This window comes from Taurulus bubalis (assembly GCF_910589615.1).
Source record: "Taurulus bubalis genome assembly, chromosome: 16".
Taxonomy (NCBI): domain Eukaryota; kingdom Metazoa; phylum Chordata; class Actinopteri; order Perciformes; family Cottidae; genus Taurulus; species Taurulus bubalis.
Window position 1 is genome coordinate 10,059,647 of NC_136604.1, and position 27,850 is coordinate 10,087,496.

General features: G+C 40.8%; 1 protein-coding gene across 1 annotated transcript in view; it reads left to right on the forward strand.

Moving 5' to 3' along the window:
* Nucleotides 1-27,260, forward strand: part of csmd3b (CUB and Sushi multiple domains 3b) — a gene marked incomplete at both ends in the record, with an annotated part of 320,436 nt that extends 293,176 nt beyond the window's left edge. Inside the window, 21 exons of the mRNA XM_079231867.1 lie at nucleotides 230-415; nucleotides 1,263-1,457; nucleotides 2,003-2,176; nucleotides 4,002-4,175; nucleotides 7,245-7,430; nucleotides 8,134-8,319; nucleotides 8,718-8,891; nucleotides 12,999-13,181; nucleotides 13,359-13,535; nucleotides 15,036-15,215; nucleotides 15,724-15,897; nucleotides 16,096-16,269; nucleotides 19,054-19,127; nucleotides 20,358-20,469; nucleotides 20,571-20,750; nucleotides 22,422-22,481; nucleotides 23,978-24,136; nucleotides 25,188-25,324; nucleotides 25,564-25,651; nucleotides 26,388-26,523; nucleotides 27,101-27,260. Of these exons, the coding sequence (XP_079087993.1) occupies nucleotides 230-415; nucleotides 1,263-1,457; nucleotides 2,003-2,176; nucleotides 4,002-4,175; nucleotides 7,245-7,430; nucleotides 8,134-8,319; nucleotides 8,718-8,891; nucleotides 12,999-13,181; nucleotides 13,359-13,535; nucleotides 15,036-15,215; nucleotides 15,724-15,897; nucleotides 16,096-16,269; nucleotides 19,054-19,127; nucleotides 20,358-20,469; nucleotides 20,571-20,750; nucleotides 22,422-22,481; nucleotides 23,978-24,136; nucleotides 25,188-25,324; nucleotides 25,564-25,651; nucleotides 26,388-26,523; nucleotides 27,101-27,260 (3,269 nt within the window). The remainder of the gene's footprint in view (nucleotides 1-229; nucleotides 416-1,262; nucleotides 1,458-2,002; nucleotides 2,177-4,001; nucleotides 4,176-7,244; nucleotides 7,431-8,133; nucleotides 8,320-8,717; nucleotides 8,892-12,998; nucleotides 13,182-13,358; nucleotides 13,536-15,035; nucleotides 15,216-15,723; nucleotides 15,898-16,095; nucleotides 16,270-19,053; nucleotides 19,128-20,357; nucleotides 20,470-20,570; nucleotides 20,751-22,421; nucleotides 22,482-23,977; nucleotides 24,137-25,187; nucleotides 25,325-25,563; nucleotides 25,652-26,387; nucleotides 26,524-27,100) is intronic.
* Nucleotides 27,261-27,850: the final 590 nt, after the last annotated feature.

A 27,850-nucleotide genomic window follows, 5' to 3' on the forward strand; every position in this document is an offset into this window, starting at 1 on the left:
GTATTTTGTTGGAACTGGTTGGAACTGAACATCAAGCGTCTGTTGACTATATTTTTAGTTTGATGGCTTAATTGAAGAAACTATGTGAGCTTGTTTCCAAATGACAGACAGCATTTCAAACAAAGTACACATCTAACCTGCCTGACAGACATAAGTGTGCATTAGGGTTTTCTGTGTGTGTCTGTTCGCATGTTGTCTTCATAAACACTGTGTATCTGTCCTCCCATAGCTGTCTCATGCGGGATACCCAAGGCTCCGATAAATGGCGGCGTTTTAACAGCCGACTACTCCGTCGGAACGAGAGTTTCCTATTTTTGTAACGACGGGTTCAGACTCTCCAGCAAAGAACTGACGTCAGCCATCTGTCAGCCTGACGGCACGTGGAGCAACCACAATAAGATCCCGCGATGTTCTGGTTAGTAACGCATACATGTCAGTAGAATATCAACAATATTATATATTATAATATACCAAAACCGATAGTAGTACAAATGTGGACATTTTGATAGCACTGTATGAACATATAAACCAGACTACAGGGAGATTTTCATTGTGTCAGGAACAAAAAACACAAATATGTAGTAGGAGTTGGAGTGCAGAACTTTTACGTATAGATCTGTCACATTCAAGGCCTTGCCAAATTAGTTCACACAATGCTAATTAGGCCTGTCGCCGCCATGGAAAGCTCTCTGTGTTTTGCAACTGTGGTTTCTGGTGTCTATGACAATGTTCCGCAACGGCGCATGAATGCCTGCAGGTGACCTCGCCGCACCTGCAATATTTCTGTTTTTATTCCTTCCTCTGTTTGTTTTTTTATCTGGAACCTGCACTCTAGCAACTTATCTTCTTCATAGGATTTTCCGATATAGCTTCCAACCTTACTTTACAACTATTGAGCTGCTGCTGCCTCGCTATGGTCTCTCCCAAATGGCAATTACTCTAACTGCCAGAGGGGGAGACAAACGTTTTGCTCTCCAGCTTTAATATAAATACTGGCATGTTAAATCAACAACAATAATATAATCATCTCCTGATGAGTAAGATGGATATACTACAAAATACAATTACCGGTATGCGTGGCAGGACATTGTTATTTAAATTGAGTAATTTTGTGCATCTGTGTGATATCTTACAGTGGCTTGGCCCCACTCTCAGCCCGCTTTATACTATCTGACACTATTTTAAAATAGTGATTGTGTTATTTAAATAAAAAATAACTTTTAAGTGTTTTAACTTTTTCCTCACACTGTCTATCTCTGTAGTGGTGGTGTGTTCCAGCATCGGGTCATTTTCTTTAGAGCACGGCCGCTGGAGGATTGTCAACGGCTCACATTACGAATACCGAACTCGCATTGTGTTCACCTGCGACCCGGGATACTACAGATTGGGCCCCGCCCACATCCAGTGTTTACCAACTGGCGTGTGGAGCTGGAGAAATGAGAGGCCGCACTGCCAGGGTGAGTAGCAAAGACATAGAGGGCTTCATGACGACGGCTACTCAAAAAATATTTCAGCAATGGCTATTCATATTTGATTGACGGATATGAAATTCATATAAATCAAACTCTTCGCCAAAAAGCAAATTAGCGAATGCCTTTTAAAGGCACACCAAGTGCTCTCAGCATATTTTCAGATTATTTCATGAATACATTTTATAAGATTGCAAGATTTTTTTTAAATGATTCACTGTACACAATCATTCCATTCTACATAACCATGCTCAAACCAGAAAGTGTCGCTTTGACATTCTTGTCATCTAATTTTTGACATCTGGAGATTCCTTGACATTTTGAATGAATGTTATTATTCTTAAAAGAATACGGTGACATTTGAAAACTATCGTTATTTTCTTCAATTTCCAGTGTAGAAAAGTGCAGCTCGCCGCCGCCGGCAGCATTCCTCCCTGGAACCAAAGAGCTCTACGAACTACTCAAATAACTAAAAATAACTAAATTGATGCACGAATGTTTTTAAATTGCTTGTGTGTGCTTGTGTTTTTCAGTAATATCTTGCGGTGAGCTGCCATCTCCACCCAGTGGAAAGAAGATTGGTACTCAAACAACATTTGGCGCTACAGCCATCTTCACCTGCGATGCTGGCTTCATGCTGGTGGGGTCAGCGGTCAGAGAGTGCCTGTCATCTGGGCTTTGGAGTGGAATGGAAACACGATGTTTTGGTACATAACTACTAGAGCTAGTAATGTATTCTGTATGTATGTATTCTGTGTATTGCAATATGTCTAGACGCTGTCATTTTCTGACTTCATTTTAAGGCTGAGAGGATATATTCGGGATGTTAACACAACAAAAGTTGACCATTAGAAATGGAGTTTGAAAGCTGTGATTTTCATGTCAATCTAATGAGGACAGGTTTCAAAGGTGGGCACTGTGGTGTCTCTGCCCTGCACCTCTTGTCTGGCTGCACAGCTGCTCCCCTCTGGCCTCGTCCACCTCACAAAAGGGACTATCACAAGCTTCTGCTGTGCACTAACCAAATTCAGTTTCTATGTTCTTTTTTCATATAAATAAGCCAGAAAAATAACACAGCTACTTTCTTCTGTCAGTGTGCCAGCCAGAGGTAACAGATGTTATGACACGGTGCTGTCACTTCTCCATGAAGCCTCAGTAGAAACAGCGCTTCCCAGAATACTTCACAGGCTGAGGGGGATATGAGAAGCAATTTATAACGAAACAGTTCAATGAAACTTAACCTAGACTGATGAGGAGGCATGATTCTGTCAAAAAATAAATAGATAGATAGCCCTAAAAAAAAGTGGTACGAACAGCATCTTCATTCAATAACTTTTCTTATTACTCTTCAAAACAACCCTGGCTTTACTGTACGTGTTTTGCTTATTTAAAATTACGCAATACTAATATACTACTAAAATGTCTTACATCACAAATCATAATTAACCTAGAAAAAAAAAACAGTTTTTGAGGTAGACCTATACATTACAATATTAATATGATTAAAATATGTAGGCTACATAGCATTTAAAAACAATTTGCATTAGCACTGGGCAATCAGACCTCTGGGAATTCATCTAATGAGGGAATAAAGAGACTCACAAATCCTGTTTGGTTCGCTACTATCAGGTATCGTTTGATTCTTTTCATGCACATGGACATCTTAATTTTAAAAGTAGATACTTTCTGAGGTATTGCAAAGAACAGTAACACAGCGGTGAACATGTTGTAGGGGTCAAGTGACCATCTGAACGTTCACCAAAAATGACCAAAGGTGATGCAATTTAAGACAGAGCTCCTCATATTGTGTAAGGATGGGACTGCTTGTTGGGTATCCACTTTGATGTTTCATGGTGTGTGTTTGCTTTGAGACACACATAGACAGGATAAACCAAGTTTCAAGCTGCCATTGCCTACTTTTACAGACTTGCAAAAGGTTTCAGCAGATGTTTAACGATTGGCCCAAATAAAATATCCCATATGGAGGAAGCAAATTGTCTCCAAGGAGATGTTCAACCCTGAAGCTGTGTTTAAAACTCCCAGGCCTACTTTAAATGTTAGTGTTTTGCTGATATGGTCTTTATATCTTTGAAAATAAGCCAGAGAATGCATCTCATGGATACAACAAGACTGTAAGGTTCAGTATAATTTTTGAAATACTTGAAAGGTAGCTTTCAGTCACAAAAGAAAGTACATAAAAGCAAGTTACGAAAACAACACAACAAGACATTAGTTTAAAAATCAAAACCACAGCCTAAGCTCGATATAGGAAAGCCAAGAACTGAAATAATAAGGAACAGTTGTCAATTTTTCAAAAAGATTTCCTCGGTAATTTTCTCAAAGTTGTAATACGTTCCCAAGCTAACCTGAGCCAACTTTGTAATTTAGGAACCTTTTTAGATTTCCAGGATTGCAGAAGTAGCTTTCTAGCTAACAGTGTTGAAAGGGAGATGAGCCTCATACCTCGTCTTAACCACCAAGACTGTGTTACCTGTAGTCTGAGTCCTCCTAATATCTGTCTGTGTCTTTCAGCTGGTCACTGTGGAATCCCAGAAGGCATTGTGAACGGCCAGGTGATCGGAGAGAACTTCGGTTACCGTGATACGGTTGTGTATCAGTGTCTGCCCGGCTTTCGACTAATAGGCTCATCTGTTCGCATCTGTCTCCAAGACAACCAGTGGTCTGGACAGCTTCCCGTCTGCATATGTAAGGAAAACACAAAAGATTCACCTCCGATAACAAATGAACCCAAACCCTCGACTACACGTGTATGTCATGGACAACTAGTGGCCCAGACAGCTGCCGGTCTTTTCATCAAAACACAAACAAATAATGAATTACATGTTTGTAATGCTGAAACATGATCAAATGGTCAGTGGTGTCTAGGCTTTTAGCATGCAAGGGATGAAAAGAAATGGCTCTCAAATGTGGAGAAAAAAGTGTATCTTGAGGATGCTTGAATGGCATGGGGTGTTTGTATATCTTCCTAGCTGCTAGATACCAAATAGAGAAAGTGGTGTATTTTCTAATAGAGGCAATTTGAGTATGAGGTTTTAATAACGTACTCAGTATTTTCATTTTAGATGTTTCCTTTGCCTGTGGAGTTGCCAAATCAATATCATACATCTTACAAATCAGCTTGGAGGCATACTAATAATAAAAAAGGCCTGATTTTGACAAATAAAGATTTACAATTTCATATGATATTTTTTTTAATTAAAAAATTGAAAAAATAAAAAAATCTCCAGTACTGTAATATGATCAAAATAAATTTCTGTCGTTAAAGAATGTGCATTATCGACAAAATATCTTTACAATTTAAACATTAACGTCAAATTACATTTGAAGGCAGGGTTTCTTGTCATTGCACACCCGCTGAATGTGACGTTGTGAAGCGGAGTACATATAAAATGTATATTTATAAAAACTCTTCAGTATTGTTATTAATGTTCTAGCTCTCACGATAAACATTTAAAAAAAATGTAATCAATGCAGTAGAATCAGAGATATTGTCTCAGGTGTGTTAAATTGGTATAATCAGACAACTGTCACCAGAAAGTCACTCGCTCGTAGATCCACTCTCATTTGTATTAGTGCAGCTGTCAGCACTTCACTGTTTAACGCCTCATGTTGACTGTTTTAAACTTCCTCTTAACAGGAAGGGCCGTCCTGCTGTGTGTGTAGTTCTGTTAGCTGTTAGCGCTGTTCCCAAACACACACTGCAGGACTCTACTGCCACCAGCTGCTAACAGCCAACTAGCCAACCCAAGAGGTTGCGCTCTGTTGTAGTGCGATGCGAGCTCAGTTCAGTTTGTCATATGCTGAGCGCTTCTTTCAAACCCGACAGAAACCCCAGTCCTGAGTCACGATTGGCCTGAGTCCTGAGTTCGATACGGTTTCAGTATTTGGGCATCCCTAAGTCCTTGAGCATACAGTCTAGAGCACAAAAAATATTAAGCGGATCAGTCCAGCAGTATGTAAGTCTAGCTACCTTTAACAATGTTTATGAACACAGCCCCAATGTCTCCACCAACAGAGTTTGTCTGGTAGAGCTGATAAACCCCAGTCAAATTTCAGTCATGGGTCGAAAAGTCATAATTAAACCTTGGACCTTGTTGTTCAAGAGTGATTACATATTGAGTAAAGCTAGCATAAGGTTTTTTTTTTATTTATTTTTTAAATACATCCAGGGATGTATTCACTCAATAGTCCTGAGGTTCTGCAGATTCCCACCAAAAGTCTTATATAAAGGACCAGAGGACCCAACTGCCAGTATGGTCTGGATGAGATAAATGCTGGGCTGGAGGATAAAGCAGAAGGCTCTGACATTTCCAGGCTACAGTGAAAATCTTCTAAAATTGGACCCTTACTGTGAGCATCCTGAACATTTTCAGGCAGCAACTGGGCACAGCTAAGATGGGGATGAAGACTGCCATCTCGAGCCAATTACAGGGGCCTTTTTCCAAAAGAGACAGTTCACTAAATTAAACCCATGTTTAAAAGGCGGAGGTGGTGACGTGGCGTCAGCATTTTTGGAGTAGCAGGGGCGTGATAGGGAGTTGAAATTCACTATGAAATAGTTTTTTTACTACGACCCCCTAAGAAAATGAAATTTTAAGTATAAGGACTTTATATCAGACAATATGTTATTGTGTATGTTTGTGTATGGCATGCATCTGTGTCTATGTGTTTATGATATAGTGTGTGTATCCGTCTGTGTATCTGGTGTTTCTGTGCTATGCTGTTTTTATTGAGGTTATTCATGCAGATGTTATTGAGGGAAATCATTTTACAGCCAAATTATACTGCAATTATGGAAATGAGAGGCTCTTGTTTAGAGACACAAACACAGAATGGTGATGAGTCTCACAGACCGATGGTGGGTGTCTGTGTGTGTGTGTGTGTGTGTGTGTGTGTGTGTGTGTGTGTGTGTGTGTGTGTGTGTATGTGTTAGGCAAGCAAACAAACTTCTGATTCCCTCTGATCAAGTCCAAAAGGCATCGGCTTCTTCCCTTTCTCTCCTGTCTTCTTTTGTCATTATCAACTTGTCTCGAGCGCTCTCTTCTGCTCTACACTCTGTTTTCTCCTCTTCTTCGTTCACCTTTCCATCCATCTAGTCTGTCTTTCCTAATTTCTTTCCATTTGGTGAAACTGAGTGAGGGGTTTGTAGTAACTATGAACTGTCGGTTCACTCAAACATCAAAAAGCTATCGTCAGCGCAATGAGGACAAGGGACACGCACACAAACTTCTAAGTAGCTCCATCGACTGAAGTTACCAGGATGAATACTTATGATGCACAATGGCAAACAGAGGACACTCAATGCTGATGCATAAGAATCGGAGACCTAATATTTTCAAGATAATGGCCCTAAATCCTGATACCAGCTATGTCTTATAGGTCATTTTACATTCTCATAAATATGTTTGAATTACTCCATGAAAGACATAGCTATGTGGACCAAATCTGTGCTTCTTGTGTTTTTTTTTCAAGACAAAGAATCACATGTCCGCTGATTTTCATGTCTGCCTTAAAATCATATGTTTCTGTGGCTTTCATATCAAGAGGAAAATTGACTAAATTGGATGTTTTGAACGTAATGAGAAAATTAGGCAGTGGGTGATGAAAAGCCCGGAATATGTATAATATATAAACGTGACACCAGCATAATCATTTGACGTGTGTCAATATGTCATGAGTAGATATTGTCATAAATGTCATGAGAAATGTGCATTCAGGCTGATGTACCCATGATTCATTCTGTCTTCCCTTTAGCAATCAGCTGTGGCCATCCAGGAAGTCCCATATATGGCCGCACGGTGGGAAACGGCTTCAACCTCAACAATGTGGTCAGCTTCATTTGTAATAGGGGTTATGAAATGGAGGGGCCCGCACGTGCTCAGTGTCAGGCCAACCGCCAGTGGAGCCATCCGCCTCCAACATGTAAAGGTGGGGAGAAAAGTTAAGTGTATTCACCCCTAACCTTATTTATCCCTAACCTTTAATACCACCTCACCGCAACTCTTTTCCTTATTTACTCTGAATGCGTTTTCCTGTAACAACCATCCCTCTTTGCCCCTACCCGTTTCATTTCAGACCACTCACTCCTTTCCTTTATTTCCCTTAATGAAATTTGAGGTAGATTTAATACTCTACATCCCTCCTGGCTCCAGCCTCCTTCCTGCATGAGAAACTTTGTGTTTTCAGTGAAACATAAATCTCAAGCTCTGATTGTTCTCCAACAATCTCAGCAACAAGGGTAGCTTCACTTACAAGTCCGTACACAAGCTATCGGCGGTCTGCCAAGTTCACAGATTGAAGTGCCATTGAATTGTGTAAAATTAAAAATGCAACATAATGCTAGCAACCCATTACACCTCATGGGTGCTGGATCCAGGACACACAGACTTGCCTTTAACATGACATCACAAAACATGTCCCATATTTATCCTTTTAAACACCAACCCTAATACGTTGTTCTGTCTTCACCACAACCTCCTTATTATGCCCCGTATTGTTTTACAGAGCTCTAATCCCAGTGCAGAGTACTGGAAAAAGCAAGAGGGGGAAAATAAATAACCCTCACTGGTTCATGCCAAATAACACATGCTTTTCTCTCCTTTTGTGTATTTGTGCGTGTCCGTCTCTGTGTCTCTGTGTATAGTGGTCAATTGCTCTGATCCAGGTATCCCAGCCAACTCCATCCGCCAGAGTAAAATAGAGCATGGGAACTTTACCTTTGGCACTGTGGTTTTCTACGACTGTAACCCGGGGTATTACCTGTTTGGATCACCTGTACTGACCTGTCAACCTACTGGCCAGTGGGACAAACCTCTGCCTGAATGTATAGGTAATCCTGTTTTTTCTCTCTTTTTGACCTCAACGTGAATTGGACAGGAGATAGTTCAGTCGAACGTTTGCTAAACCCCACACCCCTTAGTAACTGTTGCTAAGCCTATGACGATACCAATGATAACCACACAACGTTATCAGTTATGTTTTAAAGAATGGGTCCTTGATTTCAGACAGAGGAAGATGACAGCAGACGCCTCATCATTCCGGTTAATCATGTGTTTCTTAGCCTTGAAAGTAACGCTCAGTTCTTGACAGACGTCACTGCATCTCTTCTCACAAAGCTGTGTTTAGTTGAAACGAGCTATCTATCCTCCCTTCATTCATTCTCTCTCTCTCTCTCTCTCTCTTTCTCTTTCTCTCTCTCTCTCTCTCTCTCTCTGTTTTGGTCTCTAGTTGTAGATTGTGGTCATCCCGGCTCTCCCCCTAACGGTGTGCTGAGTGGAGATAAGTTTACATTCGGTTCAGCGGCTCGATACTCCTGTCTGGGTGGAAGACAGCTGAAAGGAGAATCATCCAGGACGTGTCAGCTCAACGGGATGTGGAGTGCCCCCATGCCCTTCTGCTCTGGTAACCGTTTTTACCTTTATTGAACATACAGTCTTTGAATTCCACCCTATCAGAAAGAGAGATAGATGGATAGGAAATGGAGATGAAAGATGACACGTTTAAAACATGTCGACTCAACCGAGTGTGGAGCACCTCATGCCTTAACATCCTGCAGGCGCACTTTCTTAACCCCTTCGCCCTGAGCAGAGGGATAATGGGATGGATGGATGGTAGGTTTGGCTCATGAAAAGAGAATATATCAGTTCCTCTCTGTTAAAAGGGTTGTGGAGCATAACCTTCCTCTACACCCACTTAAATCCTCAGCCGTGGACTCTTAGCCATGTACCTTTCTGTTCTGTTATTCTAATTTCAACTATTTGTAAACTTCACTTTGGTGTTATTTAGGAAAGTTTGTGATGATTCTCCCAAATCACTTTTTCACTCCTGACGGATCTGTGAACTGAGGGATATGACTAAAGATGGACATGTGAAGCAATGATTGAAGGTTCTTCGAAGGTGATCTTCAGTATTTTTCAACCTGGACCCGTATGCCCACGCTTTCCTTTCAAAATAAGAAATGGGGACAATTTTTGAAATTGGTCCTGTATTGTAGGAGTAAACGGGCTGCAATACGATCGCTCTGGGCAACTCCTCAAAGTGAATGTATGTTCACTCGAAGAGCTTTCTTGCCATTGACAGGCTCAGAGTGTTATTATAAGTGTCTGAGAACATTATGGAAATGACCTGACAGAGAAATCCACTTCTGATTGTTTTTATTGCCATGTGGCTTGTTGCCGAAAGACAGTGGCGGAAACTAAAGGTGTAAAGTTTAACCGATATGTGTAGGAAAATTGACAAAAGAGTCTTAGATATGGCGACATCAATAAAAAACTCTAAAACCGCCTCAGAATTTGTTGAGGAATCGGTCAATTATCGATACGTCCTTCACAAACCGATAGATTACGAAAAAGTTCCACTTAATTAGCGCTTCATGTATAATCTGTGTGCATGAGCTGAGAGAGAGAGAGAGAGAGAGAGAGAGAGGTCTGTGTGCTTACAAGGGGAGACCCGGGCCCTCCTCCCCGCTGCATACAGAGAGGGGGAAGCAAAGTGCATCACACTTTTGGTTACCTTCTTTGGTTTGTTGGCTAAACATTAGCAAGTGCTCATGCAGTAGCATCGCTATCTTAGTGTCCCACCGCTACACTTATGTAGAAGCTAGCAGGGTACAGATGGTGCGATTACAGTGTACTACGGTGTGCCATGCTGTCAATGCTGTCAACATTGTCTAATTCTGGGCCATTGTCAGTGGAAGCAGTGATGTACATGTGGACCATAGATACACCACTGTCATTATCCTGTACCCTGCTTTACAAAAGCTGATTTTCTCCCTGCTGGATGTGCTGTATATGCATATCTCCCCACTTATTGAGCTAGATTTTCTCTCCAGACAGAAAGCCTCCTCACCTTCCATCTTGTATAAACAAACCGTTGAACGTATATGGTTCTCAGTGTGCCCGCTGGGGGGGCACACTGAGAACCATATACGTTCAACGGTTTGTTTACGCGTCTGAAAACACATTCCAGACGCGTTGACTAAGAATTCATTGTTATTTACAGAAATTGCCTGGGGGAGTAGCGGGGTGAGGGAGGGTAATAGTGTACGGAGCCGTGATTCATGGTTTTTACCTGGCATGTGTGTAGCCGAGCCCTGCAGAGATAAGAGTTCAGCCCGTGGTCGAAGTGCTACGTCTGCAGTTCTGCCCCATGACTCTTGATGTATTGTTGGTTATGTTATTTCAGGGGGGATAATTAATAAACTACAAGGTACAGGGGTTACTTTGTCTAGACCTGAAGCCTCAAATATAATTCTTCTCATGTTTACATTTTTGGTAATAGGAATGTGACAATACGAAAAAGATGTCACGATTATACTGAGCAAAATAATTGTGATTCCCGATATTATCTGAATGATCATCCAAACATGCAGAAAACACTTCAAAAGGCTCTAAATATACTGGAATCACTTAATCTTACATTTTGTTAAGAAACTATTTTGTTGGTGTACACGTCTTTTTTATACTGAAAAAGAAAAATAACAATCTTAGACAAGTCAATTATAAATTATAAGGTTCCCCTGCATAAATTAAGAATATATTTAAAACACATTGTGAATCTGTTCTTTCTTATATGATAATTCCTGTAATTTCTTTCACTTTTCTGCCACGATAGCGAGCTAGACAGCTTTTTCAATTTCATTCATGTGAGAATATTCACAAGTATCCATTCACCAACATCAACTTACTGTGAGTGTTTTTTTTTCTCTCTCGATGAAACACTTTATTTTCCCATCTCTAATTGGGAACTGTTTGCCAGACTTGGCGACTCAGATTACTAGAATGCTATGAGATCTATTTGAGACTTGACTCGCCACAAATTAGGTTCATATTATAAGTGAATAAGTGTATTTACCCCCCACCCCCCAAAAAAAAACATCACATTTTTGGTTACTGCTGGCAAAGTGTGACTTGAAAAAACAAGTTTTATAAGAAACAAAATAATTTTTAAACAGGTGTTATTTGTCCTCACCCTGAATCTGATGACTGAGAACGTTATATCCTTTATGAGAACGTCTGCAAACCGAGCAAAGGAGCTTCAGCTTAGTAGCCCGTGTATTTACCAAAGCCAAAATCTTTCTATCAGATAGATATCTGTGTGTGTGCATGTGCGTGTGTGTGCACAGATGCATGCGTGTGTGACCGATTAGTGGGTGTTCCAAAGTCACCTGAGGAAAACGACAGAGATTAGTTTTCACAAAGCTATGCAATAGAAACTTGCACGTGCAGACACCCACGCGCATTCAAGCACACAAACACGCACACACACTTGCACCAGTGACATCAGGTAGATTGGTTGTTCTCCCTGTTGTGACCAGATACACCAGAGGCTACATGGAGCTGTGTATGTTTGTGTCCAATGGGAGTTGCATGAGTGATATTGATATTGTTTCTGAAGATTTATAGTATGTGAGTTTGTGCCCTTACTGGTTTTTGATCTGTTCCCAGTAATCAGACGAAAAATGCATTCACCATTTCTTCACACATCCAAGCTTTTAAAGACAAATGATCATGAAACGGTGCAGTGAAGGCATATTTGTTTAGAAATCCTGAGGCATTACAATCGATGTTATGTCATCATGTGTTGTGTGTGTAGCATGTATAAGCGCATTATAGCAGCACGCCTCTAGATATTTGCAGTATAGTACAAACCGAGCAAATGTGAAATTGGCTTATTTGTCAAAAGTATAAGGGAAAATCACAAAACACATTGCAGACACATTTAGGGAAATTCTTATGGTTAATGTTTTTTGTTGCACACATTGGTTAATAATGGATGTGTATTGTGTGAGTACATTTCAAATCACATCAAATGTGGTAAAATATGCATTCTGTTTTCTAGGAGCTGTCAAAAACTAACTAATTATTCCAGATTTGACACATAAACTGATGAAAATTTGGGACCGCTAGGCAATAGTGACCAGAAATGTTTGGCTTGTACATGTGGGTGACAATGTGTGCGTTTGTGTGTGAAAGTGTGTGGTTGTTCCTAGGAGAGTGCTCTGTCTGTCAGGCAGAATTTGCTGACAAGGCAGCTCTTGCAAGGGCAGAGTCAGAATCACACACACACACTCACATGCACACACACACACACACACAAACTTGAACCCATCAGCACACACACACACACACACACACACACACACACACACACACACACACACACACACACACACACACAAATGCTCTTAAGGCAAACATACGCCCCCTTGTCACCAACATATGTGTGCACTCCACTTCAATTTGTAAGCAGCCATGTCATGCTGAGAACCCTGAGAATGTGATATATTAAAACTGGAAGCAAATGTTCTCCTCACACTGCTGAGTTCACTTTACAATGTTGTTGATGCATGATAACAATTCTTGTTTCAATAATGACTTTCTTCTCGCTCTCCCTTCTCTCTTTTTAATCTGATGAACTAAAAGTAATCGAAGGTTTGAAACGCATTATATCCGATTATAGTTTTGAAGCCGGGGACCTAACTCCGTCTCCTTGTGTTTCTCTTTGTAGGCGACACAGCTGGTTCCTGCGGCGATCCTGGCATTCCCTCCCAGGGTTCGAGGGAACAAACAGATTTCAGGATCCGTTCCAACGTTCACTTCAGCTGCTCAGAGGGCTATGATCTGATTGGTTCCTCAGAGAGGATGTGCTTCCCTAATGGGACGTGGTCTGGCACGCAGCCCTTCTGTAAACGTAGGAAGATCATTTTACTTAATCTCAATCAATTATAATCAAGCAGCTTGACACTGATCCAGTGTACAGAACTCTACCCATGTACACACTCTCTCTCAATGATCAGTCATACATAGAGCTGCAACTCATTGAGATGCATAAGGCTTTTTTTTCACTCAGTCTCTCGTTTCTCCCCAGCTGTCCAGTGCGGTAACCCTGGCACTCCCAGTAATGGCAGAGTATTTCGTTTGGACGGAACAACGTTTTCTCACTCCGTTATCTACTCCTGCATGGAGGGCTACCTGCTCACCGGCGCCACCACCAGGCTGTGTCAGGCCAACGGGACGTGGTCAGGAGTACAGCCAAACTGTAGCAGTAAGTTACCTGTTGAATATTGAGGGACGGCTGATCGACTAGCAAATGAGTTTGTATATAGTTTACTAATATCTGGTGATCAAAAGGTAAACGCAGGTCTGTGCAAAACCTTTTTAGTTCAAGCTTATTATTTTGAAACAACTCGCACGTCAGGTGACTTGCAGCCAAAAGAGCAGACTGTCAGCTTCATGTATTACTTACTATTTATTATCAGGGTGTTAAATCATTGCCTAGCAAATAACGTTAAGTCTGCAAACCATAAATATCGGCAAAGTCCTGATGTGTAATTATAAGGTTTCCTTTTGCGACCCTATTTGATTCCTGGTTTTAAATTATTTTGCGACAGTATAGGTTCTGAGTAATGAAATCAGCCTCAAATCTTTCAGCTCCTGCTATACAGACTTTATAGAGTGTCATGAATAACCTTGATCGTTGTTTACTTAAGCTAATTTGCTTTTTGATCTATGTAAATAACTATAAAATACAACATTCTGTTCCCATATGAAATGTGACTCAAGCCATGGTTGAACAAGTGTTAATCAGTGCTGCATGTTACACAGATTACAAAATCTGCATGTAAAGTAGCACATAACACAAAAAATGTGCACAACAAAATATCTTATTAAGCATAGTGTGTCTCAAGGTCTAATATTCAGTGGTATCCTTGAATTTAATGCACTACGCAAAGAAATAAGCAATAAAATATCCAACAGTAAGGAACCGAAAAACAGAAATGCTGAGTAACCACATCTCTTCAATACAAGGTCCTGGAAAGAACAACGTTTTTTAAGAATCCCCTGACTTAACGGAGATAGCTTTTACAGTAGATTACAATACATTAACAGCCATGACAGTGTCTGGGGTGGGTTTAAAAGCATTTAAAGTGCCTATTAGACTATGAAGGACAGTGCTGTATAAGTGCAGTCTAGGGAATCCTAATGTTCCTTAAAAGAGTCCCAGGACAACCTCAGCCATTTTTAATATCTTTGTTGTTTCATTTTAACAAGTGGAGCCCATAACTAAATTCGAGGAGATCATATGGATTGCATGATCTCCCAGATTTGTTTTGCAATCTGATCTCCCCAACTACACAAAGAAGCAGATGTGAAGTTAAGTAAAGTTTGTACAGATAATTATGCAGTTCTCGTGAAGTCATCTCTTGGATAAAACCAATTTTGGTTCAACTGGGATGAAATCCTCTCACAGTAGCTAACTGTTTCTGCCTTTCTGATGTATTGTCATGTCTGCACAGTTAAAAAAACACTGTGAACCAAATGATCATCAACTTCTCCCTTTGTCTGCATTCAGTATCTATCCTCTTTCACTACCACCCTCTTTTTTCCTCTGCCTCTGTATCTCTCCTTGTATTTGAATCACATATAAAAGAGCGTGCATGCAGAAGTAATATGCAAATTATGTCGCGCCATGAACTGAACTGAAAAGTGATCTTGATCTTCATCCCATCTCTCACTCTCCAACTCCACTTGTCCGTTTACATAGTGATAAACTGCGGGGATCCAGGTGTCCCGGCCAACGGGCTTCGCTACGGGGAAGACTTTACGATCGGTCAGAACGTTTCCTTCCAGTGCCAACCAGGGTACCGAATGGAGGAGGACGGATCCCCTGTGAGGACGTGCACCCACAATGCGACCTGGAGTGGGAATATGCCAATGTGTACAGGTAAACTGTTTATGATCCTGAAACTACTCTTGGCCATCTTTAACTTTTCATATCATTTTTCTGTGCAGTGTGTTGCAAAACCACTCCTACTCTGACCAAAGGGTGTTACTGGTAAATAAAATGTCCAAAAAAAGTAGTCCAAGAGATATCCAACAGATATATTCATAAATGATTGTTTAACATCATATAGAGACTGACATGAGCGGATTATGCTCTCCTTGCAGTCAGTGCCTCTGTAAAGGAAAATCAAGAATCCAGATAATATCACCTGTAACAACCTGTAATCGATTAGTTGAAACCGTATTCCGGTGGCTATCCGGTGCAAATTTTCTATTCAATAGCTAACATTCATTACAGGCTCTACAGTGGCACTGATTTTACACCTGCAACTGCTTAAAACTGGATCTCTCTCTCTCTCTCTCTCTCTCTCTCTCTCTCTCTCTCTCTCTCTCTCTCTCTGTCTTTCTCTCTCTCTCTCTCTCTCTCTCTCTCTCGCTCGCCCTCATAGCTGTGACCTGCCCACCTCCCCCTGCCATCAGTAATGGGGTACTGCAGGGCAGTGACTTTGAATGGGGCAGCAGCGTGAGCTACAGTTGCTCCCCTGGATATGAGCTCTCATTCCCAGCTGTCCTGACCTGTGTGGCCAATGGCACCTGGAGCGGCATGCTACCGCAGTGCTTACGTATGAACACACACACACACACACACGTATATCAGCACACACCTTGCCTGTTATTATTCTTTATTGAGAATCAGTTACATCTGAAAGCAAAATCTACATTTGTCCTTGAGCTGCCTAAAAAGTATGTAAATGCCACATACTGAAATGGGATTGTGTGTGTGTGTGTGTGTGTGTGTGTGTGTGTGTGTGTGTGTGCAGCCAAGTTTTGTGGTGACCCAGGTACTCCAGCCGGTGGTTTCAAAGAGGGACGAAGTTTCATCTTCCAATCAGAAGTCTCCTTCAGCTGTGCTACTCCGCTCCTTCTGGTCGGCACAGCAACCAGGCTTTGCGAGAATGACGGTACCTGGAGTGGCACGCATCCTCGCTGTATCGGTATGTTGACAACTTTGGGTTCATGTGAGGACCAGACAAAACAGGGAAGTCATTAAACAAATGAAATGCGTCATCCAGATATATATATGCTATCTTATATTATACTATTAGTTGTATTATAATTATGTGCACTTGTTTCTATGTTGGCCAACATAAGAAATCAGTTTTAGTTTCTCCATATTTTCCATATTTTTCTATGTATGTTGAGAATGATTTGGGTCTTGGGATAACTGTGTATCTCACTCACTATTCTTTGTGTGATACCGTACAACATGTTTTTCCAACAAAAAGTGTTTTTGATGAAATCGCTCATAATTGGCAACATATTGATCTTATGAGAGAAAAATAAACGAGCAGGTATCTGGCCAGACGTTGAAGGCCAGTTTTTGGAACTTGACCGTTTCTGATACTTGATGATGCATTTCAGTCGTTACGGAAACCCAGACTGATGGGCCTAACTCCAACTTATGAATGTCAAAACTTTGGCACTGTATTTCTGAATGAATTCACAAGTTAGGAAGAGTCAACTTCAAAATTCGATACAAGGATTTTTAACCTTTAACAAAAATAGATTTAAGATTGTACCGATTACTTTGCAATACTTCCTGACTATATAATCAATCATTTATAAATGATAATGATGTCCTGAGGCAGGGGGTGTCTTACCCACTTCAAACTCTGGGTTGAAATTAAAAGGCAGTGATGGTAAATCCAAGAAAGCCCCCAGACCTTTGAATGATATTTCTCAGGAGGTAAAATAAGTACAATATCAAAGCCGAGTATAACAGACTTGTCTTTAATATTTTCCCATTGCTGTTTCCTTTTGATTAATATTGTTTTGGCTTGTTTTTACTATTTTGTGTGGGTTTGTAACCTGTGAAACAAATGATGTAGTTTATGCTCGCCTGCCAGTTTATTATGACTGGTTTGTGGCTCAGCGGGGAGCCTTGACTGGCGTCTGATGTTCCCCTGCCTCATGATCGTGGCAATTAGTGACCCATCGTTGACGGCCACATTTTAATTTTCTCATGGGTTTGCTTTGCCGAGCAGCTGCTGTACTGTCAAAGTTAAAGTTACACAGACTTATTGGAATAATAATGAATAGTGGCTGGAGGCTCATCGGAGACAATCTTGTAAATGAAAAGGGAGTCTTCGGAGGAGAAGCCTTAAATAATTCCACTGATGTTTTTAAAGTACCATTTCAAAATTGGCACCTCTTCCTGATGAAACAGCTGTTTCTGTCACTGTTAGATAGAGTCAAAACCTTTGACGTCCTGCTTTTTACATGCAGAAATGATTCCGTCTTAAACACAGTGTCGGTGAATATTAAAGCTTTTGTGACTTTAGTGTTCGCTTCAACTAAAGCCGACGACCTGTAGAACTGTCCACGACGTTGGCATAACCACTAGATAGATACAATATGTTTTATGCAAAATATATTTTATATCATCATATAACTTAAATCTACATCTCAAATCAAGGTTTACAGCTGATCATTCATCAAAGAACCACTACACTTGGGAAATAACATTACAATGAAGTTATATACAGTAGTGCAAGTTCTAAAACGGTTCAACATTCCGGTTTAAAATGTTGGGGATCTTCAATGGGAACCCATTTAAGAACGTACAGAGAAAATGTGAGACGTAAGTGCACGCTGTAACTTCCAGTATTTAGTAAAAAGATTTCCAGAAATGGGGCTAGGCATCCGACTTCAAACGAGCTGCTGCTATCCGGGGATTGAGAAGAAAATGAGGAGGGATATTCAGCACACACTACAAACGGTCCCACTGGGTCAGCTCACCAGCGCGTGATGTTTAGAGCACCACTTCACATGTCGGATTCAGAGCAGGTGCTTAAACATCAAGTATGGTGATGAATTGCAATAAATGAGAGCTTTTGTAGACGCTTGACTCTTTGTTCCTTCATAGCACTCGATAAGGCACGCTTACAGAACTTTACAGCTGCTATAAAGCCGGATGTTCCTTGTGAAATAGACAATCTAAAAGACGAAGGCTCCCTCTGAACTGATGCTTCACCAATGCAAAAAACGTAATCTATAACTACTGAAAAGTCGTAGAAGTTGGAATCGTTCTGTTTTATATTGTGACGTTTCTTAAGGCTTTGAAACCAACATGCACACAAACATCTCCGTGTTTAGTTTTTTTCTATGATGGAAGTGAAGTGAGAACATAATGTTGGTGATTTATTGGTGTGGGAATCGCAGCTGTATGTTGGCGTGTGATGTGTTTAACTATGTGACCGAAGCAGAATGAGTTTTGAGCCGAAGCAGCCTGCTCTTTAAATAAGGCAGACGAAGGGGGAGGCGGGCGTGTGGGCAGAGAGAAATATGGTGACATGGAGAAAGAGAAGAGAGCAGTTAGAGAAAGAGAGGAAGTGGGAGACAGCAGTGGGGGTGGGGGGGGGGGCAGTTAGAGAGGTACAAGAAGAGAGAGTAAGGGAGAGGGGGTTCGGAAGCTGTATTGAATAGAGCTCTGCGTCAGGATGTGCTCTACATGCTGATCTTCCTATACCACACACACACACACACAACGACACACCTACACACGCACGCACACACATACTCTCGAAGCCGGCCCTGCTTCGTTTTCTGATACAGCACTACTGCCCCCTGCTGTCCTGTTGCAAGCTATTCCCTGCTGTTACCATGACAACAGAGGAGAGGCGAGGACAGTTGATAGAGGACATACAATGCTACTGCTAATGTATCTTTCTTTTAGAGTTTGTGTGCAATAACTTCCACACCTGTGCTGTTTGTTCCAGAACCGACCAAGACCAGCTGTGATAACCCGGGAACGCCACGCTACGGCTCCTTAAACCGGACCTACGGGTTCAAGGTAAAATATCCGTCTGAAATAACTCTACCGAGCTTCCTGCACAAGTAGTGAACTCACTAACTCTTACAGGAGCTGTAATAGGTGAAATGGAGCATAACAATCTATCTAATTACCAAAAGAGAAGGGAAAGAAGGAGTGAGACAGACAATGAAAAATACTTTGAAAACTGTTGGTCAGACAAGACTAGACATTTAACAAAGTTTGACATGTTAAATTGTCCAAGTTGAACTCGTTAATGGGGAATTTATTTTGCAGATGAATCAAATAGGATAATTCATAGGATGGCCTTATAGAACCAGACATGTTAAAGATGTAACGAGGCCATCAGGAAAATACAATATTAAGTGTTTATACTAAAAGAGCTATAACTGCTCCTCCTTTCTCTTCCTTTGTTTACTTCACTGTAAAAGATGGGAGGGGGAACATTCAAAGTTCTTGTTTTGTGCAAAAATGCATTCTACCATTGAGCCAAAGCTTCAGCTCTCAAGTGGACATCTTCGTCAGGGAGTCGGATGCTGGCTTAAGAACCCACATTCAACTGCCAGGAAGTACCCCATCCACTGCAGCTCATTAGGAAACACTGGAAACAAAGAGGCAATGTCACCAAAGTGATGTCATGTTGGAAGATAACCATTTGATTTGACTCATTACATTACATTTCATTTAGCTGACGCTTTTATCCAAAGCGACTTACAAAAAGTGTAATTCAACCGTGAGAACAATCTCAGAAGAACAAGAATCAAGAAAGTACACTTTCTTCAATAAAGTTAAACTACAGATACTTAAACCTGCTGAAGTCTCACATTAGCTTGGGCCTAACTTGGAATATATTTATGGGCAGAACAAGTACTGCTGATTTTATCCACTATTTCTATTTAAAAAGTTTTAGTGTGCAGTTACGTGCATTTGCAGTTGCATTGTCATAATCTAGATGTCTGACGGTATTTTATGAATTTGGTGAGTGGCATCAAATGCTCTAAATAAATAAACAAGACATAATGTAATTCTGAATGAACATTTTATTGTTTGTAAGAGCAAAACATGTACAACAGTTTTAATGAATGTCCTAAATGGCATCTGTGAAGCATTCCTTACTTGAAAATGTAAACTCTGGTTATATTTGTGTGTGTGTGTGTGTGTGTGTGTGTGTGTGTGTGTGTGTGTGTGTGTGTGTGTGTGTGTGTGTGTGTGTGTGTGTGTGTGTGTGTTTCCATCTCGTCTTCTCTACAGGTGGGAAACGTGGTGTCATTCCAGTGTGAGCCGGGTCACTTGATTCAGGGCTCTTCCTCTAGAACCTGCCAGCCTGATCTGACGTGGAGCGGAGCACAACCTGAGTGCATACGTAGGGAACATACATCCTATCATCTTGTTAACCTCCCGCCCATCCATCTTCTGCCCGTTGGACTCTGACTGACCTGCACACTCTTCTTCTCCACCCTCCAGCCCATGCCTGTAAGCAGCCAGAGAGCCCGCTCCATGTGGACGTGGTGGGGATGGATCTGCCTGGTTTTGGCTACACGTTGGTGTACAGCTGTCAGCATGGCTTCTTCCTGGCGGGCGGTTCCGAACACAGAGTCTGCAAGAGTGACGGCACTTGGACAGGAAAGATGCCTATATGTCGAGGTAAAAAAAAGCTTCTTGTGCATTTGATGGACGATTGTGTCCGGAAAGAGTGAACAGGTAGGAATGTTGAGTGTGTCTTTCTCAAAGACACGTTGTCAGCAGTCATATTGGGATAAACTGGCCATCTGGTGTAGAGATGGTGTGCTAGTTGCTGGTCTGGCAGCAAAAAAAGATAAAACAATATCCCATGGTGTTTCATCCTTCATTAGATCTGCCTGAGCAGGTCCTTCCAGGTGAGGACATGAATTCCTCACATCTCTTGAGCCAACAATGACAGACTGAATGTGTTGAGTTTAAACTGGGACCTGCCAAACATATACCTATTGGGGTAGTCTATGTGATCATTAAATGACCTAAATGTGTGCACAGTATCATGTTTCCAGACATAAAATCCCAGCCTCAGTAAAATAAAAGCTTATTCTGGAACTAGGGTTTTATCTTTAAACATATACATGATCTGTATGTTGGTCTTGGCGAAATGACCAGGTCTTTGTTGATTTGTATTGTGTTTTTGTTTTATACCAGTCTAGCAGTGGCGTCTTGTAATGTGGATGTCAGCTAAATCCAAATTGGTTTATTGCCAAGTACGTTTAGACATGCAAGGAATTTGGCTTGAAAAGATTGGATTGTGACTGATTGACCTTTTGTCTGAGTGTATAAAACCTCACAGAGAATACTCAGCATTAGGGAGTACTTAAACCTCATCAATACTTGCCAAAACAATCTCACTATAATGTCTTTTTAGTAGCTGTTCTGGAGCTTTCAATCGTGTCACACAATCAGCAGATGGAGTTTGCCCAGCTACAAATGGAATTGTAGATGTTTCAATTTCCACCATTCTGAGCACCTTAAGGACTTCTCGCCCACTTTGGCTTGAAAGTGGAGATTGAAGGTGCCTCCGTCATCTTGAAAATTGTTGCCGACAAAAAACAATCTCAGCACAAGGTCCATTTGGTAGCTCTTCTGTTGGATCACAGAAACTTTCATCAACACTATTGCAAATAGCGAGAGGTGCATGTGCCAATTTGTGTATCTGGTTTGCACATTAGAAATGCTTGAGCTTTTTGTCTTATTCATCAAGAAATTTTACCACCCACCTTGGAGCGAGCAAAATCTGCAAGATTCAACTTTGAAATTGTTCGACGAAGGCCGTCGCCCTTTTGCCCCGAGGTAGCCTTTAAAATTGGAGCACTCTCTGATCCAATTTGAGATTCTAGGACAAATACCCTCTCCCTTTGCTTGCCTTTACTTGTTGGCAACAATGGCTGCATCTTAAAGTGATTTCAGAAGCTTCTCTGAATGGTCAAAACCCAAAGTGTCTTTAGGCCACTTTTAAAAGGATCCAATATGTGCGACAATTATTGGTCACGAACTCTATTTGCATTGTCTACAAATAGCCCATTAAAGAGGTTTATTTTGGATGACCCTTTTCAACACAGTTTTCGCTCATCATGCGCATGTGTGACTAAAAGTGACCAACCCTGCATTCTGTATTGGTAATGCCACGTGCAATCTCCCCTGCATAGACCTAGTGCTTCAGCTGATGGACCTGTAAACTAAACAAGAGGCAAACCAGAAGCTTTTAATTCCTTGTCATACTTTGTCCCCACAGCTCCGCTCGTGTGTTTTAATGAGACATCATATTTCACCCTCTGTCTCTCTTGTGTGTAGCTGGAGAGAAGAAGAAACCAGTGAAACCGGCAACAGGAACTCCCAGCCCCAAGCTAAACGGTCAGTGCCGTCATTCTGTGTCTAGTCTAGACTCTATTTATATATTCTATTTTGGTAAGGTTTAGTTTGGTCTTGTCTACTGTAGTTTAATAAATTCTGCTCCGCTCCGCTCCGCTCTGTTCCACCGTGTTCTTCTCGTGTTTTTGTCGATTTTATTGCACTTTCCATCATAGTTCTGAATAATTTATTTGTCCTCACCACACAAAGAAAGGTGAATAAACTACGGTGATTATCACCTTCTCTCTGTGCTGCCTTTTCATTCAGTTCTCTATTTTCCTGATCGGCTCCATTGTTATCGCTCCTATTCTGTTGTAATTAAATAACTCTTTGCTTCTCACTGCACATGAAAGAGTTCCCATAGATACGGTATGCACAAGTTCCTGTAATTATCAAAACAGGGAGCAGCCTTTGAATCACATAAAATACTCTGCCTACAGCCAGGTATTAATTATTGTATCTAACAAACATGAACATAGGGTGCAACCGTACATGTATTTACATATTTACTGTATGTAATATGAATGAGGAACATATACAATATACAAATGTGTATTTTTCTGCAACATGTGTATTTGATTTCACTAAACTACATAACATGTAAGATCTCACTGATGTATGTATGTTTGTTTTTGTTTTGTTTCTTACTGTTTTGTAATCTCTTGTTTACATTGTTATTGCTTATATTGTTTCTGTTCAAAATGCCTTTGAGTACCTTTAAAGCGCTATACAGATCAAATGTATTATAGCCCGAAGCCCTCCGAAACTAAATCATGTCAAACAACAAAAAACAAGCGGTGAGGCAGTTGCTTCTCCTTTGTTTATTCATACTGTGCTCATGCATGTTGTCATCATGTGTACGAAAGACTTGTGACTGTTGATCAGTCAACATCTTTCCTTTTGACATAAGACTGTCATGACTGTGATTTTCTAATCTGTTTTATTCAATTTTGTTCTGGTCTATCCTGTTTTTAATTTTCTATTCTAATCTGTTTAATGTGTTTGAATTTGCTTCTGTTCTATTATTTTCCCTTCTGTTTTATGTTAATACGTTTAAATTCTTTCTTTTCTTCTTTCTTTCGTTCTGTAATGTCCTAGTCTGTTCTGTTCTATTCCACTCTTTTCTATTCTGCCCTAATCCATTCTATTCTACTCTATTCCATTCTATTCTATTCTACTGTAATCCATTCTATTCTACACTAATCCATTATATTCTACTCTAATCCATACTATTCTACTCTATTCTATTCCATTCTACTCTATTCCATTCTATTATATTCTACTCTACTCTAATCTATTCCATTCTATTCTAATTTATTCCATTCTATTCTACTATAATCCATTGTATTCTTCTCTAATTCATTCTATTCTACTCTCATAAATTCGAATCAAATCTGTTCTATTATATTCTCATTTGCTCTGTTGTAATCTGTTCTATTCTATTGTATTCTGATCTGTCCTGCCTCTTCTCCTCTGTTCTTTTCTATTCCGTTCTATAGTTCCAGATGATGTCTTTGCCCCGAACTACATATGGAAAGGTTCCTATAATTACCGTGGGAGGAAGCAGCCGATGACGCTGAGCATCACCAGCTTCAACTCCACAACAGGGAGAGTCAACGTCTCCCTTAGCAACGGCAACATGGAACTGCTCCTATCAGGCATGTTTAAATATGGATAATTAACTATCCCCTCCGGTACAGCATATGGGACATGACAGAACATGTCATAGTCATACTGTGTGTCATGACTATGCTTCAGTACATCATAAAGTATCCATAGGAGATGAATAAAACACATAGCTATTGTGTAGAATGCGTAGCTCCTATCGTTAACACATTTACTCTTTGAATCCTTTCTTACAAGGTCTGGATTTCACTACTTTCCTAGAACTAACAAGCTGCTTTTTATTGTGGCTACTGTATCTCTCCCCCCGAACTCACACAAGCCTCCCAGGGTCCTACAACAGTGTCAGCAGGGGGTTAAGACCCTATTAAAACACAAATCCTGTTGAAGCTAGAATTGGTTCCTGGAGTTAGCGGAGAGCACAGCTCAAAACTAAACGGCTACAGTACCAGACTCTTAACATGCATCCTCTGGCTTAAAGGAGCAGCTTCACTACCGATCAATAACAGCTAAAGCTGTGCTCACAGTGACCACAAGGCCAGGGCCCAGTTGCATCAACCTTGAATGCTTTTCCTCAGATGTCAAGTTTACCTCAGATGTCAAGTTTACTTTATAAGCAATGTAAAGGATTACATATATTTGCTTTCTTTTGGGAGAGAAAAATGAGAAGACAAAATCAATCTTAGATCAACTCAACTGACCATGAAGATGAGAAGCAGGGGAAAACAGCTAGCCGGGCTACACCCAAAGCCAAAATTACAATACATGTTTGAACAATTTCTTGACTCAACACAATTTTTTGTCTCAACATGCTGTCAAAATTAGGCTGTCACAGTTTTATCCCTTTCTTTTTTCTATTATTATAATAATTGTATAATAGTAATTATTTGTTTTCACAGCACCATCCAGATTCTTTGTTTTATTTTTGTCTTAACTATTTCTAATTGGACATGATGTATACATCTTGCCGACGCTTTAGTGGAAGAAGAACCAATTGCTGAGAGATCTAACAATCGGGAATAACCCAGACATTTCGCTTTTCACGCTGTTGTATTGTAAACCAGTTGTTTATGCTGTCCTCTGTAGGAGTGTATAAGGCTTCCGAGGCCAGGCTGTCACTGCTGATGTACCAGGTGAACTACGCGAACCAGGGAAACCAGCTCAAAGATTCAGCCATCACTCCAGCCAAAATCATAGATGACTCGTGGACCATGGATGGATTTGTAAGTCTCAGTGTAGCAGTCAATTTAATTGAATTCTGTTAATTTAGAGGGGTTAAAACAAATTGTGACATAAGAAATGCTGTATATTGTTGTTAATTAAAAGTACAAGACAAACAGTTAGTGTACTAAAATGTTTTTGTGCAGGCATTTTACTGCAGTGCTGTACATTTAATGGACACACTCAAATTAGTCCGAGTGAGACCTCTCACTGCTCATGTTTTCCCCTCTTGTCTCTCCAGGTATCAGCAGAGCCGGATGGTTCTAGTTACGTATTCCAGGGTTTCATTCAGGGAAAAGACTACGGACAGTTTGGACTGCAAAGACTGGGTAATTCTCTCTCAGGTTAAGTAACAGCATCCCAAAAGTCAATTTGGAGTATAAATGATAATTGGACAAATCTGATGAACTCCTTGCAAGAACCTCACTAATGGAGGAAGTGATGAGGGAGCTTCTCTTTGCTGGCAACGGTGACCTTATTGCTCACGTTGAGTCAGCCCTGCGGTGGACTCATTCTTACCAAACGCAAAAGCTGTCATCTTACAAGGACTGAACTCCATTAACCTCCATCCTAAAACAACTTCCATCTCCATCAAATAGACTTGAACGCAGTCCTTCACTTTAAGTTATCAGTAACTCATCTGCAGCGATGCCATAACAGACTGCCCCAAAAACAAAACACACTGGGGATAACAGCATATTTAATGAGAGCTGACCCCTTCTCCAGACCATGGACATCCTGCCAGTGTAAAAAAAAAAGTAATCTTCCAGCATCCACTGTTGACAAGATGTCACTTTCAGCTGAGAAATGCCAATCACGCATAGGCTTTGACAGTTACCAGCATCCCTGCCACAGATGTCATACATACTGTACCGTACTACTACAACTACTAACAATATAAAGTGCAGCTATTGGAGGAATATTTCATTCCATATATGAGACAACACTGACAAAAATACTTCAGAATCACTGTTTTGATTATGTTCAAGAAGTCACTCCTGGTGTTATCGTGCCATCCAGTCTAATTGTGTGGATAATAATAATGCATGTTCTTGTATGTCACAGGTCTGAATATGTCAGAGAGTCAGAACTCCCCACCACCTCAGCTTGGTACCAACAGCAGCTCTGTGGCTATCGCTATTCTGGTGCCTTTCTTTGCTCTCATATTCACTGGCTTTGGCTTCTATCTCTACAAACAAAGGTATCTCCTTTCAGTGTTTTTCTTTTAAATTTCAGTAGGAGAAAAGTATATGTTCTTGTCGCGGCACTGTTACTTCACCTCCGTTTTTCATTATTGTCGTACAAAAAATGTTGAAAGGCATTGTTGACATTTTCAGAAGCGACCTGATTCATGAAAACAGTTGCTGCCTCAGTGGTTTGGTTGTTGAGGTGCTGAGAGATAGTCAAACTGCACTGCAAAACAATTCTGTTTAGGAGGTGTTAAATTGGATTTTTAAGAGATGTGATTTAAGCACAATTGACTGGTGTTTGCATTGTTAACAGATGCAAATAACGTGTGTTCTGCTGTTAATATCTTAAGGAAAAGCTTGCTAAGGGAATTAGTTTTGGATGGGCTGATTGGAATCTCACTAGGCTTCCTAAGAAGCCCAACACACTGTCTAATCCTTCTTAAAGCTGGTTTACTATGCTTTTTCTTCCAAGACTGCATTCCCTCGTCCACTGGCTACCCAGTTATGTTAATATTAGTAGGCAATTAGAACAATTTTATCACACTAATGGTGTATTCTTTTTTTTCCTGTTGTTTTGCTTTTCCACAGAACCACACCAAAAACACAGTACACAGGCTGCTCAGTCCATGAAAACAACAACGGCCAGGCTGCCTTTGAGAACCCCATGTACAACACCAACGCCAAGGCTGTGGAGGGGAAGGCTGTTAGATTCGATCCAAATCTAAATACTGTCTGCACCATGGTCTGAGGAATGATTATCCTCTCTTGACCTTAATGACTTAGATATCCAATGGGACCACAATTGGTGTGAGGCTGTGGAGGGGAAGGCCGTGTGCAGACCGAAACATCGTCGGCAAGGCGGTCGCCTATACATTGATTACAAAATACCTTCAGTCCCAGTTCAGAATCCTAAGCTCCCCAAGAAGAGGGAACGCCATCCACTTGAAACCAAAAGGCAGCGCTGGCTCCTTTCTTTTACAGCATTTTGTATCCACAGAGGGAATTGAAAACAAATGTGCTACCTTTGACGGCTGCAACACAGCCAGTGTGGACTCACAGTGAGATGTGCCATCAAGAGACAGAAATGGATGCGACCCAACGGAAAACGAAACCGCTATTATCCATCTCTAACCCTGAGACTCAGCTGGTCATGGAGAGTTTATAATTTGATTCTCAACCAGACATAGCCATTTTACTTTGACTTCTTATTTAACCCCAATCCCGCTCTCTAACACCAATAGTAATGATTAAGCCATGACCTGCTCGTCGGTTATCATGATATGTCACCATAACCCAAGGCTGAGTTTTATAATGCACACAGAGCTTTGGAGAGACGGA